The sequence below is a fragment of the Fringilla coelebs genome (assembly GCF_963513975.1).
Source record: "Fringilla coelebs genome assembly, chromosome: 7".
NCBI lineage: Eukaryota > Metazoa > Chordata > Aves > Passeriformes > Fringillidae > Fringilla > Fringilla coelebs.
The window spans coordinates 7085882-7102637 of NC_140035.1; the positions used below are offsets into that span (position 1 = coordinate 7085882).

General features: G+C 38.8%; 1 protein-coding gene across 1 annotated transcript in view; it reads left to right on the forward strand.

Moving 5' to 3' along the window:
- NCKAP5 (NCK associated protein 5) overlaps positions 1-16756 on the forward strand; it is a gene marked incomplete at both ends in the record, with an annotated part of 327343 nt that overhangs the window by 220789 nt on the left and 89798 nt on the right. Inside the window, one exon of the mRNA XM_084209164.1 lies at positions 14258-14326. Within this exon, the coding sequence (XP_084065290.1) occupies positions 14258-14326 (69 nt within the window). The remainder of the gene's footprint in view (positions 1-14257; positions 14327-16756) is intronic.

Genomic DNA, 16756 nt, shown 5'->3' on the forward strand with positions numbered 1-16756 from the left:
TCTGTAAAAAGCAGGTAATAAATTAATTGTTTTCTAGGATTTTCTGAGTTCCAGTCCAATGGCTCTTTTCTCACAGCAGCATACCACACAAAAAGCTCGGTGGTACTTAGCTGGCTGACATGACAGCATTCTTTAAATAGTTCAGAGCATTGAGTATGGCCACAAGAATAATGATTTGGTGCCAGAAGGTCTGAGGAATAGGTGTAGTCAGTGAAGAAAAGGTAAGTCACAGAAGTCAAGGAAAATCATCTCGGTTTTATTAAAGCTGTCAGATTTTCTCTATTGTAATGAATGTTAACTGTATTCCTCACACAGTCCTTGCCAGGTTGCAGTGAAGGAATCTGCTATTTCTGTCTGCCTTTTATAATCTAATGATAGTTTTTCAGTACCCTTCTTTCCAAGTGTGGTGCCTTCTTGCAGATAATCAGCATTTACTGTAACTTACCTTTCCCAGCAATCAGGCGTGTGCTGCAATTGAGAATCCACTCTCCCCGCGGAATGCAATGAGATTTTCCAGCGCTGTGTTATAGATCTAGGTGCCTGTGTTTATCCCCACACATCCATCATTTCAGAGAGTGAGACTCAGTAATTTTTTTAAATAGTTTCCCTCAGCTGTGCTCTCTGGGCCTGGCTCTCCACAAGCCCTTTCTGTGAGCCTGCTCATTACTCACAGTGGCACTTGTTTCAGGGGAAGCTTCTTTGTGACAGAGATTTTTCGAATCACACCCTATATTTTTAATTTACATACTGATGCATGCAATTTGGCTGACAGCAATGACAGTTCTACAGTTCATAAACTAAATAAATAGTTGCAGTTCATTTCAAACTAACATTTTAAAAATCCCAGTTATTCTGTGGATGTTCTCCAGTGGCTGCATAGGAAATCCCAATTAATTTACCTCAGCTGTTTCAGCTGAATCCCATACACCTCTTTACTTAAAACATAGCAAAATAATTTATCTTTTAATTTCTCCGTAATTATCTTGAAAATGCTTAAACAGTATTGACATCTCATGGTGATGCACTTTTTCTTAATTTTATAGTGATTTCTTTTTTGTTCATCTTGTAGAAATACAGGATTGGAGATTATAGAAGGGATTCTGGGCAGGTATATTTACACTCATACTCTGGAATTAGGGGCACTGTGCTGAATTCCAGCCTGGGAATGCTTAACTACACATGTGAAATCTTTATGATTAACATATTCTTGAAATTCAATATTCTCTGGCTTTATTATGCAGCTAATTTGATAGTCCACAGCAGAAAATACCCATATGATTATTTTTAAGTCTGCTTAATCTGTCATGGTGACAAGCACAGATTTTAAGATTAGTTATAAATATATAGAGAGGATAGATAAATCAAATGTGGAATGGTCTGACATTGGTCCATTATGCGTGAAACTGATTCTTGCTGATGGTTCTGTAGATACCCGATTATCACTAAGTGTTAAATTTCAGTGTACAGTCAAAAAAGCTACACATGGGTGCATTATAGCCTCATGTGCATGGATGTGGATAGCTACATGCACATTTTAGTGTACAGTTGTCTGTTTTAGGAGCTATTAAATGTCAAGGAGAGTTTTGTTTATTCATAAGGACAATCTTTTTTTTTTTCTGGTTTTTTTTTTGGTTTTTATAATATATTTTCACATATTGCCCACCCGTCCCAGTTAAGTTGCCTTTCACCTTATGGGGTCAGATCCTCCCTTTTTTTTCACCTTAGGCTGAGCACTATTCCTCTGCTTCCCACATGGCAAAACCAGCTCTGTGCCCCTGCTCTGCCCTACAGGAACGTGCAGAAGGGAAGGTGATCTTCCCTTCCTGACCCCTGGCCCATGTTTCCTGGGCAGGTGCAGTCCTGGTCACCGTGCCTGGCAGGGCTCTCCAGCTCCTCTGGGATCTACAGGCACATAATGCCATCTAGAGGGCACAGCCTCTTCCCTTCCCACAGGAATACCTGGATCCCTGCTGCCCTTCCATCACCTGCGGTGGCAGTGCTCTTCATCTTTGTGATTCATGGCTTTGCCTACTCCTCTTCTGGGTGTTTGCCCTCAGACAAGGCCAATACTTGGAGATTATTTAGGAGAAGTGCTCAATTGGTGATTACAGCTGTTTCTCTTTAATAAGCCTCTGGGTTTCTTTCTTGTCTTCAGTCAAATGGTGTGTTCCTCCAGGAAAACCCTTCTGATTTTAAGTGTTCTGGGTCTTAGCATTTAAGTTCTTCAGGAAAAGGTTATTTTAAATAGAGGAAGAAAGACCTGAAGTTTTCATTCAGCATTTTATTAAATTCTAAGAAGTACTTACACAATTGGCTGCTTTGCTAGACAAAATCCTCTGTAAAGTTATTGCAGCAGCAGTTTCAGATCAGCTGAGAAATGGGTGTGAGGGTCATGCATTACTTGAGGCTGCTGTGTGTTTGAACAGGAGTTAAAGTATTTTCTTCTATTGCTTCTGTCCTGCTGCAAGACTTGGTTAGCATTTCTCTGAGCAGTTAATGATAATCTGGAAATGAGTGGTGGCTTCTCAGCATTGAGGTCATGGGGCTGAAACAGCTGAAGTTTCTCCTTAATTGCCTCCAATAGCTCCTCCTTTTTCATCTTTTGAACCTTGCAGAGTTTGCTCATTCAGACTTCAGATGTGTCAGAGAAAAGTCTCCTGCACCCTCCTTGGTAATTTCCTTCAGTCCTGTTTGATGTCCTTATACTTCAGCTGCTCTTACCAATAATGACCATTAAAATATTCTTTTTATTAAATAACAATGAGTGTGCTTTCTGGAACTTAAGTCTGATCTGTATCTCATAAAGAGGATTTTGTAACACATTGTAGTGTCTCCCCAGTGCTGTGCAGAGATTACTGTTACACACATACATGCATAAATTTGATTCAATTAAGGTAGGAGGTGTGAAACAGAGAAAAAGGCTCTGTTGCAAGCTTTATAAACAGCATCTTCTTTTTATATAATGCCCTGCCGTGCAAAGTAGTTCAGGTAGCAGAAGCAGTGTAATTGCATGGAACAGCTTTCATTTCAGCTAATTAGCTCTTCCTGAGATCCAGACTATTGGCCCCAGTAGAACAATGCAGGAGCAACCTGAGCCAGCTTTAGCAGATCTTTGCAGTGTTGACATAACTTCACTTTTAGGGAAACAGCCTTCCTCTTGGCTCCTCTTGCTGTGGCACAATATAGGTTTTTTCCATTCCAGTGATGGTTGTCTTTTTACTCTTTTTCTCAAATGTTTTGCCCTTTGCAGTGACCCCAGGGTAACTATTCAAAATTTTACCCATTTAGATGAGTAAAAATAGGTATTCTTAGTTCATTGTAAAAAAGAACTTTGCTAGTATTAGGCAAAACCTGTATTTTTCACAAAGACATTGAATAGAAATAAGAGATGGGAATTGCTTCTCTTTTTTGAGCAAGTGATTTGCCTCACTGGTGACATCTGTCAGGCAGGAATATTTCCCAATTGCAGGCCAATTTGACAGAGCAGTAATGTGATCAGTTCTAGGTATATCTGACATTGCATAGTATTTCATACATTGATTTATTTCTGTTCTTTTCTGTGCATTTTCCCTTTAGGCCAATTGATTAATCACTGATCCTGCTCTTGAACGGGAGCTTGGAATAAGATAACAGCAACATTTCCTCATCTTTGATATTAATGCTATTTTATTTGGCTATCATGTGAAGGTGGGTGCAGTTCCAGTGGCTGCACTTGAGCTGTGTTTAATTATGTGTGATGTGAATTTGGCTCATTCTGCAGATCAGGGCTGCTGCTGCTGCTGTGCTTTTCACACCTGAGCATAATACTGGGGCACCCCTGAACCCCATCACCTTTGACCTGAAGTCTGTGCCATGTGAGACTGCCATTTTCAGCCAAACCTGTTTTTTTAAGGACTTTTGGTTTGCCACATTCTCCAAAAGTTGTGGTCTAAAGCATTTCTTGGACCTCCTAGAATGTACTTTGCCCATAAATGCAAGGATGAAGAACAAAATCTGAGACAAATTTTATATGCTGAAGAGCAAGGTTAAGTTAATAATTGAGAAAGAGTTTAATATAACACAGTGGCACTTAATAATATATAATTACAAGAGAATTTGATTCCATGTAGCTGTCTTGAATGTTTCTATTTCTGTACAGGTTTTTATTTTCTGTTTTCATAATGTACAAAGCTATAAAAATATCCAAGTTGAAAAACTGCTCTGGCACATCTCTCTTGTGTGCAGGAAAAAGTTCCCAACAGGCTTCTCTTTTATTTTGGTATTGTGGGATACATTTTTGTCCTGGCAGTTGAATTCCTTAGGGCTTCCCTATTAATGTTGGAAGATGTCCTGTTATAGTTGTGTGTCTGCCTTGGGAATGGTCTAACAGGAGCAGATTTTCAGACTTGTGCACATTTTGGGGAGTCCCTCTGAGTCCAGGTGAGCCCAGCAGCAGCTGCAGTTCCTGTTCCCATTTCCTGTAAGAGAAACCCCTGGAGCCAAGGCCACACCATGGGGGTGAACTGTAGCCTGGTCAGTGTGATGATCAGAAAAATCATGGAGATGAGGACACCCACAGCTCATCCAAGCCAGAAAGTCAATCTGGACGGACCTGATGTCAGCCAGCTCAGTAGGAGACATTCCCTGTGACTGGTTAGGGTCACAATCTGATTCTGTTACATCACACAGTTTCCAAGGGCTCCTTATCCCATCTTCTCTAAGTGAGCACAGTCTGCACAGAAGAAAAATTAATAAAAACCCTGTATTCTACTGAATCTTTTAAAAGACAGAATTTGTGACCTGAGCTGTTGTCCTTCTGGGCCAAATACTGCTACTCTTCAAATTCACTCTAAAAGATTAGAAATTAAATGAATCAGAACTTTCAATTTACCAAATGTCAGTGCAAAAGCCACGTGTTGCTGTGTGGGGCAAGGGGCATTGCCCAACTCTTGCTGTGTGCCTGTAAGAGCAAAAGAGAAAAACATTCAGAGCTCTCAGGAGGAACAGGGTGATGTTTGCAAATAGAGTTTCATTTCAGCTAGCAAGAAATGAGCAGTAATTTTGTGATTCAGTTATTAGGAGCTGGCCAGTGGCTCCAAAACAATTGCAGCCCGTTGTGTGGCATTTGATGCTCTCACAGCACAGCACCAATGCCTGTCCTGCTCCACTTGGCTTCACAGCTCCTTAGCTGGGAGGGACAGAAATAACTGAAGCCATCAAGAGAAGTTCATTCTGAAATACCTGGGGAGGTTGACTTATGGGTGACTTCTGATGAAGAGAGTGGAATTGCAGGAAACGTTGCCTTCAGGAATAACTCAGTGCTCCCATGTGGTTAAAACAGTAAAACTTGTTATAAATTTATGTTGGGAGCTGTGAAACTGGTGACATTAATAGCTTATTGTGGTGGAGAGCTTTTAACTTGGAGTCTTTAAAGGAACAAAGTAAAATGATTCAGCATAGGAGGAGGAAAAGAATATATTTTATTATGTTTAAAAATACTTTGTGGCAGTATCAATTACATCATCCCTTAATTTTTAAATCTATTGCATAGTACAACAAAGAAAAGCCATTATTTTTCTCAGAATTCAAATTAAAAGAAGCTCAAGGGACGTTGTTTAAAGTGGAAAACCAGTTGTGTATTTTATTTTTTCCATTTCAGAAAAACTCATACATGTTTCTTTGGAAAAAGAAAAAAAGAAGATTTTTCCCACTTGTATAGCAGAGAACTGGTATGAGTTTCCCATCACCCAACCAGTGAATGTGACATTCAAGCAAATGGAATCAGTGTTTTCCAGACTGTCAGTTTAAATAATTTTATTTCATAATTTCATATAGTCTGAACTAAATAAAGGAACTTAGGATAAATAATTAGGAAAAAATATTTCTTGATAAATATTCAGCATCCACTTTCTCTGAAGTCAGAGCAAAACATCTGTTGTTTTACCTTCCAGTGAGTTCCAAAATAATTGGGTGTGGGATACATTTCTGTTGTGGGTTATGCATTAAATGAGGGGACAAAAAGCAGGAAGGCAGTAAAGTCTGAATATTTTGTTCCTGTCATCAGCTCCCATGAGCAAACTCAATTGTAATTTCCTTGGGGGAGTGGAATGGGTAAGTGGGGAGGAGGTTGGTGTTGCTGTCCCCTGAAGATGGTTCCAAATTGAGCTCCAAATTTTTACTGTTTGCTATAATTTAATAGCAGCCCTTCATTTCAGGTGCATTGAGCAGCCTGGAAGCACCTGGAAGCACACTAAAGCAATTTTTTTTTCACTGACCTGTGAAATTATATTTTATTTTCAGTCCAATGTTATTAGAAAAAACATAGAAAAGCTACTTTAGAGAAGAGCTGCTCTTGATAGATAGAATTTCTAGAAATTAAGAAAAAAAAAATCCTGAATATACTTTATGTAATCCTTGTCTTCCTGATACTTAATTTCAAGGTTTTCTACCTGTGAAGGCAGTTTGTCCCCTGGTCTTTTTTTTTTTCATATCCACTTCCCAGTGCCAGGAATACGCAGTATTATTTCCATTTTTTCTCTGAATGTCTCAGGGACAAGAGGGGGAAAATAAGAAGTGTTTTCTGCTGGGATGAAGTGTCCCAAACATTAATTTTCATACACAGATCTGAAATGCCCTATTCTTTTCAACCTCCCCATTAGATGAACCTTGAAGCTTTGTGTGCTACTCAGGTGTGGATAATGAAATCACAGCAAGTACAAAACTGTCACAGTGTCAGTGAGCTCATGGTCAAAATTGGCCAGCTTTGAAGGATAACTCATTTACAGTAAATTCTGAAGTGGCCTCTCTTATTGCTTGGAAAACTGTCTTAAAATACATGAATTTTCTTCAAGAGCTGGAAGTTTTTTTAAAAAATGAAAAATAAAAACTACCTTTTGAAAACATTTTTTTAAGGGCTGCCATATGTATAATTTCAGAAGGATTCAAACCCAAAATTTAGCTATTGGTTTCAGTGTCACTCCTAAATTTGATAAATCTTCTCCAAAACGTTTCCTTGCAAATCAAAGCAAATATTTTCTTTGAAAATGACTGCACCAACAGTTTCTTATTGAGCTTCAGCACTGGGTTAACAGATAGTCAATGGTTTTTAACTAATCTGTACTAATTTCAAATAATTACTATTCCAAAGAGTTAGAATTTTGCTTGACAAGAAAAATACAAATGCAGCTGACCAAATATGATATGATTTTCTCCTAGAAAATCATGTCAAACCTAGAAGGGTTTTCAATGCACAGATACTTAGGTGTCACATACAAGTTGACATTAAACAAAAAATGCCATTTTGGATTAATCAAGTCTTCACCACTTCCCTTTTTCTGTCTCTGTTAATTGTAGGAATTTTAGTTTGATTTAGAATTTCAGCACCTCAGACCTTTTATCATGGACCAGGGATTTTTATTTCTTTGATAGAAGAAATAACTGCCTGTGAATATTGCATGGGGAAGCACAGTGAGTCTGTCAGAGTGAAATGCACTCAGTTCTTAAGGAGAGCAATTCCATAAGGGAACAAATCACTTAAAACAAGAAGTGGGGGGAAAAAGAATGGGATGGGAATCTTGGTGGGTCTTTTGGCTCTGCATCCTTATACTTCTATGCTTTATCAAGTGTACATGTGTTATATAGACCATGTCTTTAGGAAATACAGTTGTATGCTGGCTGTCTTTGCTTCTTCAGATCTCTTTTACCCCTCATGCTAAAAAGATGTTTTATGTGGGATCATTTGGAACAATTTTTGGGGAGAAAAAAAGGCATCCTTCATAATTTTAACCCATTTGTACAAAGGTCTGTATTGACAGTGCTTTGCCAGTGGAAATGTTGAGAGTCTATTATTATCTCTGTAAATACTGATAGAATTTGCTGTTTTCTACCATTTGCATGCAGGTAAGCATACAACTCTATTATTGATATACCTGTTAGCAGTAGCCTAGGTGATTATTTGCTTGAAGATAAGCCTGTGCTTATAATGCAGTCTGTTTTGCTAGATCTATTCCTAACCTTCTTAAAATGTCAACTCCAAACATTTCTGTGGTGTCAGAAGGGAAAATGTTGAAGGTTTTAAAGGCTTGTCATTCTTAGTTACTTTAGAGTTAACCAAAAGAATAAAAAGATAAATATTTCCATTCTTGAACCAGTTGAAAATTTCCAGCCCCAAAATCTGGGGAAAAAAAAAAAAACCAACAAAACAAAAAAGGTATTTCACAGAGGAATTCCTAGAAATATGAGTTTTGCTTTAGTCATTTTTAGAGCACAGTCTCATCAGCAGTGTATGAATCTCATTTTGTTCTGGTTTGTTGGATTTGAATCCTGAAGTTTGTACATTTATTTAATATAAGTAAATTTGGAGGAATAAATTCTGGTTGCACTCTTCTTTCCAAAGGGCAGCTTCCTCATTTGGGTTGGACACCCATTGTTTCATCTTGTGTGAGCTGGGAAATGCTCAGCAGACAGGAAAAGCTTTCTGTGTTTATGAGCTCCATCCAGGACTGTGGGTGGGAGTCTCTCCCTGCAAACTGCTAAAAATCTGAATAAATGAGCAAGTTCTGTGTTCTGATCTTTGACAGCATGAAATCAACACAAATTTTAAAACTGCTACATAATTTCTGCTGTAAGTTCATGTTTAAATACATGAATCAGCTCATCAATAATTGGTGAGGCATCCTAAGAAGCTGCAGAGAGCCTGGGCTGCTTTTTGTTCACAACATTTAAACCCAAGGGGTTTTTGTAACCTTAAGTGGTTAGTTTCCTGATCTTGAATAAATATCTTCTGGTTTCTAGCATACATTAAAAGGTTCTGCTGCTTTCTGTGAGTCTACCATGGGTAGCACAGCTATAGCAGAGCATGTCCTGGGAGATACACTGCTTTTGAGATTTAATATAGTTTTGTAATTGGAAAGAATTAAAAAAATAAACACTGTTGAAGTTGTGAATTGCAAGAATGATTCCCCCCAGTGCTGCCCAATGAGGGGTTTTTTATAGACAGAATTATAACTGACACTTGTATGGTTCTGTGTTTTATTATTTAACATCACATATGTATTACTTCCATGCCATGTTTTAAGTGAATGAGAATTAAACACTGGCTGAGTATTTCAGATAAAATATGTCAAATGTTCTAAGTGGGGTTAAATATAACAGGCCATTAAAAAATAAAACAGAAAATGATGCTGCTGAGAAGGCTAAGTGTTTTGGAGCAAGGGTGAGAAGCTTGGCTGTCACCATATCACTGATTTGTTCTTTTTGGTGTTTTTCTTTTTTTCTCCCATCTCCATGATCCAGAAGAAAGAGTTAAGGCTGGGACATTTAAATAAAAAAAGCATTTTATTTAAGTATTTTTTCCACTAAATTCACTGATGATTTCATCAGGAGGTGACACTGGCCAGTCTCAGTGTCCTGAGGATGTAGGGCCAGGGAGCAGAGCTGTTCAGCAGGGAGATGCTCTGTGGTTGCCCAGGCTTTGATCTGTTGTGGAAAAAGTGTAAAGGACAAGGTGGAAACATCCAAAAGTTGACAGGTGGCCTTGAGGTGCAGTTCTCATTTTACTCCCAGCAAAGAGTAAAATTTGCTGTCTTTACTAATATAAAAGGCACTGGAAGGTGGCCAGTGGAAATGCTGTTATAGTGCTAGAATTAAATTAAGGCTTTTGTTGTTACAATTACATTGATTTAAAAGCAAAAATGTAATTTTCAGCTCTTCTGACCAGCATAAGTAGGGTGTTAAGCTTTTCTCTGGCAATTTGTTGGATTAGTCTTTCAAAGGACAAATTCTGTGCACAGCAGGGACAGAAACATACAAGTTCCCAGTGACCAAAGACACAGAGGTGGTTCAAGTGGTAAACTCTTCCTAGAACAGCAGCTTACCAAAAATGCTCCAAGGAGCTCAGGAAAAAATGCAACACCATCACTTCTTTCTTTGCCAATAACAGGGTTTGACCCCTCAAGTGCTGTAGGAAGCTGTGGCCACAGAAGTATAAAAATCAGAGGCTGAGAGCAGGAAAAAATTGCTGAGTACATTTGAAGTGCTTGGACAGCTCTTAATACACTGCAGTGGGCATGACAAATGAATGTCTGTGTAAATCAATAAAGCTTTCTATAAATGGACAAATGGTTTAGTGTGAATAACAAAGGAGTGCACATGGTAACTGTGGGGTAGCATTCTGCCAGGGATTTTAAAGTTCACTGTCATAACTTTGTTCCTCTTGACCTTTATTGATGATACCTTCAGAGCATGCTGAGCTGCTAACTAGATGTGCAACCTTTAGACCTTCATCTCCTGCCCATGAGTGGGTGATCTTTAAAGGTTCTTTTCTGATCCAAACCAGGCTATGCTTCTATGATCACCTCTTCCCTTAGTGCAAAATGCATATCACTCCCTGCTTTCTTCTTTCTTCCCCTCCCATCCTTTTGTTTTGTCTCAACTCTGAGACAAAGGTTGAGTAAGGAAAACTGTAGTGTACATAATTCTCTTTTAGTCATGCTTCTCTTTTATTCGTGCGTTCTAGTAGAAAATTCAATTAATTTTAATAGTTGATTAATAGTTTTAATTAATTTCATTGTCATTATAAAAGTGCAGAGGATTGTCTGTTGAAGCATCAGGTGTGTATCCTTTTATTAACTTTGAAACTGTGCAAACAGCTGCCCCACAGGAGAAAATATCCATGGGAGAGAGAGAATTTAGCTGACTCCAAGAAGTTTTATCATTACCAGGGCTATGTCTTTTTGTCCTGAGGAAGGAATGCAAATCAATTGACAAAGTCTCTCATCATGACTGTGTGTTAGCAATGGTACCAATTCAAGGCAGCCTGTTTTGTTAAAGAAATCTGAAGTTTTCCCTTTCAAACTCCATCTCACAATTCAGAACCATGTTGTCTCTAATTCAGGAAGCTGAGGGCTGCTTAACGTTATCCAAGTCATCTTTAAATTTTCCAATGTTGGGAGAGACTGTAGTGCAAAATACTTTCAAAATCAGAATTGGGAGGGACACCTATTTTGACATTTTAGGATCCTTGAGTCTGTAATGATCCAAAAAGCAGCAGGTACTGATATTGATGTTGCATCTAGTGGTAAGTTATGCCACAGTTTATTTTAGTGTACTTTGTGGGCTGTCCCCCAAAAAACAATGTGTGTGCCTGAGGTGCTGCTGGCAGGCACTGAGTGCTCCATCTTTGGGCTGCATCACTTTTAGTGTTAGCAAGGCTGAGGGACAGAGAATGATTGTTCATGTCTATGTGTGACATAAAATACACATAAATTCCTAGAGGACAGCTATGCCTAAACTAGGAATCACTACAGAAGTGTGGCTGTCTCAGAAAGTGCTGCTCTCAGGACTCTCAGCCAGCTCAGTTTTCCCTGCACAGTCCCTGCCAGGTCAGGGGTGGATTAGAGCTGGGGTCAGAATTTCACTGCCCCAGGTGAAGCTTTCCAGCTGTGAGAAGAGAGGGGGGCTCCTTCCTGCAGCTGAGCCTTCTCCAAGTGTGGCCTGAAAATAAAAATGGAAATTTAATAGCAGTTTCCTTCAAGGGGATAACTGGCAAAGGATGCCCAGAATATACAATACGAGAGGAAGGCAGATCCTTTGGAGCAAAAATTGAGCAGCCTTACAAAAACATCCAAAGCCAGTGATTTCTGTTAAATAAATGAAGGTTTGGATTAGGAGGCAGGGCTTTGAGACTGTAAGTGCTATTACAAATTTTCCAAATGAACACTTTCAGGGGAATGAGGATTATTATCAAGTGTTTGGTTGCACTGTAGAGTGATTTAATATTATCAAGCACTGGTTTTCACATGTTGTGGGAACTGGCACAGATTCTAAAGCAAAGTCAGTCAAGTGTTCCCTTCTAGTCTAGTCCTTATTACAAAAATGCCAATAAATAGGCATGATTTGCTTGGCAATCAAGAAGCACAAAAGTCAAGCTAACACTGACTGCATTACATCCTTTCACTACAATTTTAAAACCAGTGGTGTGAGAACAGGTTTTATTATGCAGGTGTTTCCTCTGTGGATTGATAAGAACTGAAATGTAGCATTTATTTATAATGCTGTCAGGTTTAGGTTTCCTAATTTTGGTAGCCTGTTTGTAATGGAATAGCTTGCTGAAATCAGAGATTCAGTGAACAGATCCAGGAAGATTTAATATTCCATTGTACAGCATCCCAAAACATGGAGTAAGAGAAGCATGAGGAGCTTTCATTTCATATATTTCATATAGCACATATATTTCATACAGTACAAGGGTGTGCTGTAGTTCTTTTACAGATTTCTGTGTGTAAGCAGTCTGTCCAAACTATTTTAGGATTAAATCATACAATCTGTTTTTATGTTAATAAAAATGAAAATTAGAAATAAAATCCATAAATATAGCAATATGTGTGAGTGGAAGTCTGTGCAGACTAATCCCTTAGTGATTGCTTCAAAACAGTAAGAATTTCTTTTGGATAGGATTTTAGGGGGATATGCCTAGAGAAAATGTCTGAAAATCTTTAACTCAGGAATATTTTAATGTAACAAACATCTCTTTATTTTATCAATCAGTCTGCAAGAATATGTCTGTAAAAGCAAACTATGGCCTCTTCAGTCTGGAGGACTATTTACCCTCCAGCTTCTGATTTTTTACTGCTGCTTTTTCAGCTTCTTCTTCTACTTTGCTCCTTCTGCATCTGCCACTTTTTTGCTGCCTCATCTCACAGTGCTCTCTGCAGGATCACCCATAGACTTTTTATAGCCTTATGTTGAACCCATCCATAGGTGACATTGTGAAAATATGATGCAGAGCATTTTACCACCTTTGCTGGCTTTAATTGTACCCTGGAGATAAAGCACAGATTCTCTACACTTGCTTATTTAGACTTTTAAATAAGTAAACTCTATATGCCCTTGTTTCTCACCACACTTCTACTCTTCAATCTCTTTCAAGATGCTGCCTAATAGTGTACATTTGCTTTTGCTTCCTAGCCTTGCTTTTATGATTCAGCTGAATTTGAAATTTTTATTAATGAATCAATTTAATAGACTTTGGGATTCCTATTTTGTTGATTCATTGACTTTTTTTAACAAAGAAGAGGCAACTGTGCATCTTTCACAGACTCTCCATACAGCAGATTACATTAATTTTCCTCTAAAGCTGCAAATGCTAACTGTATTTATCACTGTTATTTTGTGTAACCACAATTCCATTGAAACAGCACTTGTTTAAGTTTTATAGAAAAAGGTTAAAGTAATGCAAGTACTGTAAATTGCATAATAGTTGTAATTATGGGAAGGTATTGATTTTGGTGTTATGGTTATGTGATGGGAAGTTATGCATGGGAGGCAGAGAGATTTCTAGAACCAGTTTTCACTCATAGATTTTTATATATGCTATTTTAGTTTCTCAGTCTTTAAGAGAAGACTAGTTGAAACTTGCTCTGATGAAACTGCATCACACTTTAGAGATTTTCCTCTTCCCATCCTGTAAGAATTCTTAAAGTCAAATAGATATATAGAGAAAAATACTTTAGTTTACTGTGATTTACTTACCAGATTGTGCTATTTTTAAGTTTTCATTCTGCAAAAATGTGAGTGTAATGAAAACTAAACACAGATGAAAGGCCTTATTGCACAGGAATTTTTATCATATTTAAAATTACATATGTGGGATGAAAAAAGTCTGACTTTAAGGCTACATTTAAATGTAGCAAAATACCTCTCACTCTTGAAATAATCAAATTTTTTTGTGAGTAAAGGCTATTAAATTTATCAGGGTCAGTTAAAGGATGTAATAATTCACCAATTAGCTGTAGAATGACCTGTGCATGTGGGGCTCCCCACTGCAGAGCCAGGCTTGAGAGGGGCTGCCACAGTTAAAAGCTGACATGATGTTGGCTTTTGTTTCCCTGTGAGAGTGGCTGCCTCTGTTTGGGGTTTTTAAGTAAAAAGTTCCCTCTAAACTGAAAAGGAGAGGAAGAGAAGAAGAAATGTCAATGTCTTTTATAGTGTTTCATTACCAACTCTATTGCACCTGACAAGGTGAGGTGGTGGACATACATGGAATATCTGCTATGATACTGTTCTAAATTGTAGTGCAGGGTGTGAATAATCTCATAAATGAATGTCACTTCTGGTTTTACTCAAAGCACCAACCTGCAGTAAATAAATTGTACAGTGCATTTTATTCTGGATCTTGAAGAAATGTGGTAGGTAAGCCCTCTGAGGATTTTTATGAATGTGGTGAAAGATATCCTTTGCTAAATTTACATATTTACTTATTTATTCCCTTCTACTGTAGGCAGAGAATTCAGCACTGGCTCTGGAAAATGAAAATCAGAGAGAACAGTATGAAAGATGTCTCGATGAGGTAAGGTAGATAAAAAGGTTGTTCTCACCTGCTGCTATAATTAAATTAACACAAATTAATCTCTGCCTCTCTTAGAAGGTTGACATTGTTCTGCAATTTTTGTATTACCTCATTCTAATTAATTCCAAGAACATGTGTCTGGCAGTCAAAGGTGTTGTTCTCTGTGACCTCTGCTGTAAATCCTGCTTTGACCACAGCTCTTCACTGAAAAGTTGAGATCCCTGTGGCCAGTGCATAGAACTGGCTTGCTTTCACGAGGAGGAGGAGGAGATTATCATTTCCTGTTGGGGGCTGTGTTTGGGTTGGCTGCTGTCTGTCCCTGCTCAGACACGCGTAGGACGGTTCGTTCTGATCGGGCTTTAAAAGACGAGGCTGCACTCTCAGGTTTTTGGTTGTTTATTATTTTTTATCTACCAAGTTTTCTTTTTGCTTAGCTGGGATCTGACTAGCAAGGCAGCCAAGGGCACTCTGACTGCCTGCGAGGCAGTCGTGTCTTTTTATAACAAAACCTACGTAAGTCTTATTTACTTTTTGTCTCTAATACTTATCATTTTTATTAGCAAGTGTACCTTCACTAAGAACTTATCAAAAATATCTGTGTCTCACAGAAAATGGAAGACATGAAGAAGGAAGAAGAACCACAAGACAGGCCCAAATTCCTCCATCTTGTCTCCATAACCCCCTCTGTATTAAAATCTTAAAACTTGTGTTTTACCTTGTAATTATACTATTTCTATACTATTTAAACTTCAGTGATTCTCATATCTTCAAATGCAGGTGGCACATCTCTAGAGGGATCAAAGTCAAGCCACCAGGCCCTTTTGGCAACATTCTAAGACCTCTGAGCCCCCCAAGGGTTCTCTCGGTAGCTCTGGACATCCGGAGCGATGTGCTGAGTTCCCACAGTGCTGAGCACTCCCTTTCTGTCAAGTGGAACATGTGTGGATCAGGAATCCCTCAGCCTTCCACGTCATACATTCCATAACCCCACAGCTGAGTCTCTCAGCTCCCCCTTAGGGTTGCATACACAGCTTTTAATGCTGTTTTTTTTAGCTGCTGGCTTGATCAGAGCTTCCAGTTACAGCTGGAATAGAATTGACCCCTCACTTACTGTCTGAGCACTGCATTCCAGAAGTGCCTCCTGCCTCCTGTTGCATGGAGTTTTCTCCTTACAAGCACTGATGCTCACTTGTTCCTCCCAGTAAGGCTCTCCAACACACCTCAGAGTTGAGAGCAGTTTGAAAGCTCTTAGTGGCTCCACGAGTTTCTTGGCAGAAATCATTTACCCATTCCATAATAAGGATGTGTCATGGCATGAGTAATTAGCTGACATGCAAACAAAACAAGGAGCCCAGCTGTACCTTGGGGAAAAGAGTGCGTGAGCAAGCAAACCACCCAGGGCAGATGACAACTGCAGCCTTCACTACAGCTTTTTTAATTTTTAATTGGCATTTGCTGAAGTGTTAGAAGCCTGAGCAATACAGCTCTGGTACAAGAAACCTCCAGTTTAGGGCAGATTTTCATCAGCAAATCCTCTCTTTTGCCACTGTGGCAGATTTTTGTCAGGGACTTTGCAGATACACCTTCCCCTGGGCATACTCTGCCCCTTCTGGGGTCCAGCAGAGCCTTCATCTGCAGTGGCCTGAGTCACCCTCAGTGCACCCTCAAACCATGCAGGGATATCCTGGTGATAAGGATGAAATTACCATATAATTGCTAACTTCATTTTAAATTACAGAGCTTGACTTAAAATTATTTTCTGATTGTCTAGGACAAAATCTGCTTACATAATTAGTTTTGGAAATGAGTGTGGCACCGTAACTGTCCATTTCAGCAAAACACTCCATGCAGATTATAAGGAGAGAAAACATGCTTTTATTCTCTTTGCAGTCAGATGGTGGATTTCTGACCCAGGATTATTTTTCACGCTGTGTTTCAGTTTGAAGATCATATAATTAAATCAAACTATTCTCTCGACTTTGTTATCTTCAACATTTTGTTGGGTGTTTCCAATTCTTCTGTATTATCTCAGCTGTGTCCATCTTCTCTCACTGTGTCAACTTTTCCAGGAGAAAGTGCTTCTCACCCCCTGTGGGTTGGGTTTTTGTTGATCTCATCTCTGTTTTATTTTTTGTTGATCTCATTCTTTTTTTGTGTGTTTCACAACGTTTTGGCATTGTGTACAATGCTGTAACCAGCATTGTTTCAGCTGACACAAGCTTGGACCTAATGCCTTCTGGTCACTGGGGGGAAAAGTTGTTACCCATGACTGAGACAAGAAAACCTCATTTAATAGTTGCAAATTTTGCAGGAGTCCCAGGTCAGTGTTCACTTGAGCACATTCCTTTGGTGGAGCTGCACGAGAAATCACACATCCTCACCCTCTTTCTTTAGAGTAACAGTAAAGAGAATAGGAAATGAGATGGAAAT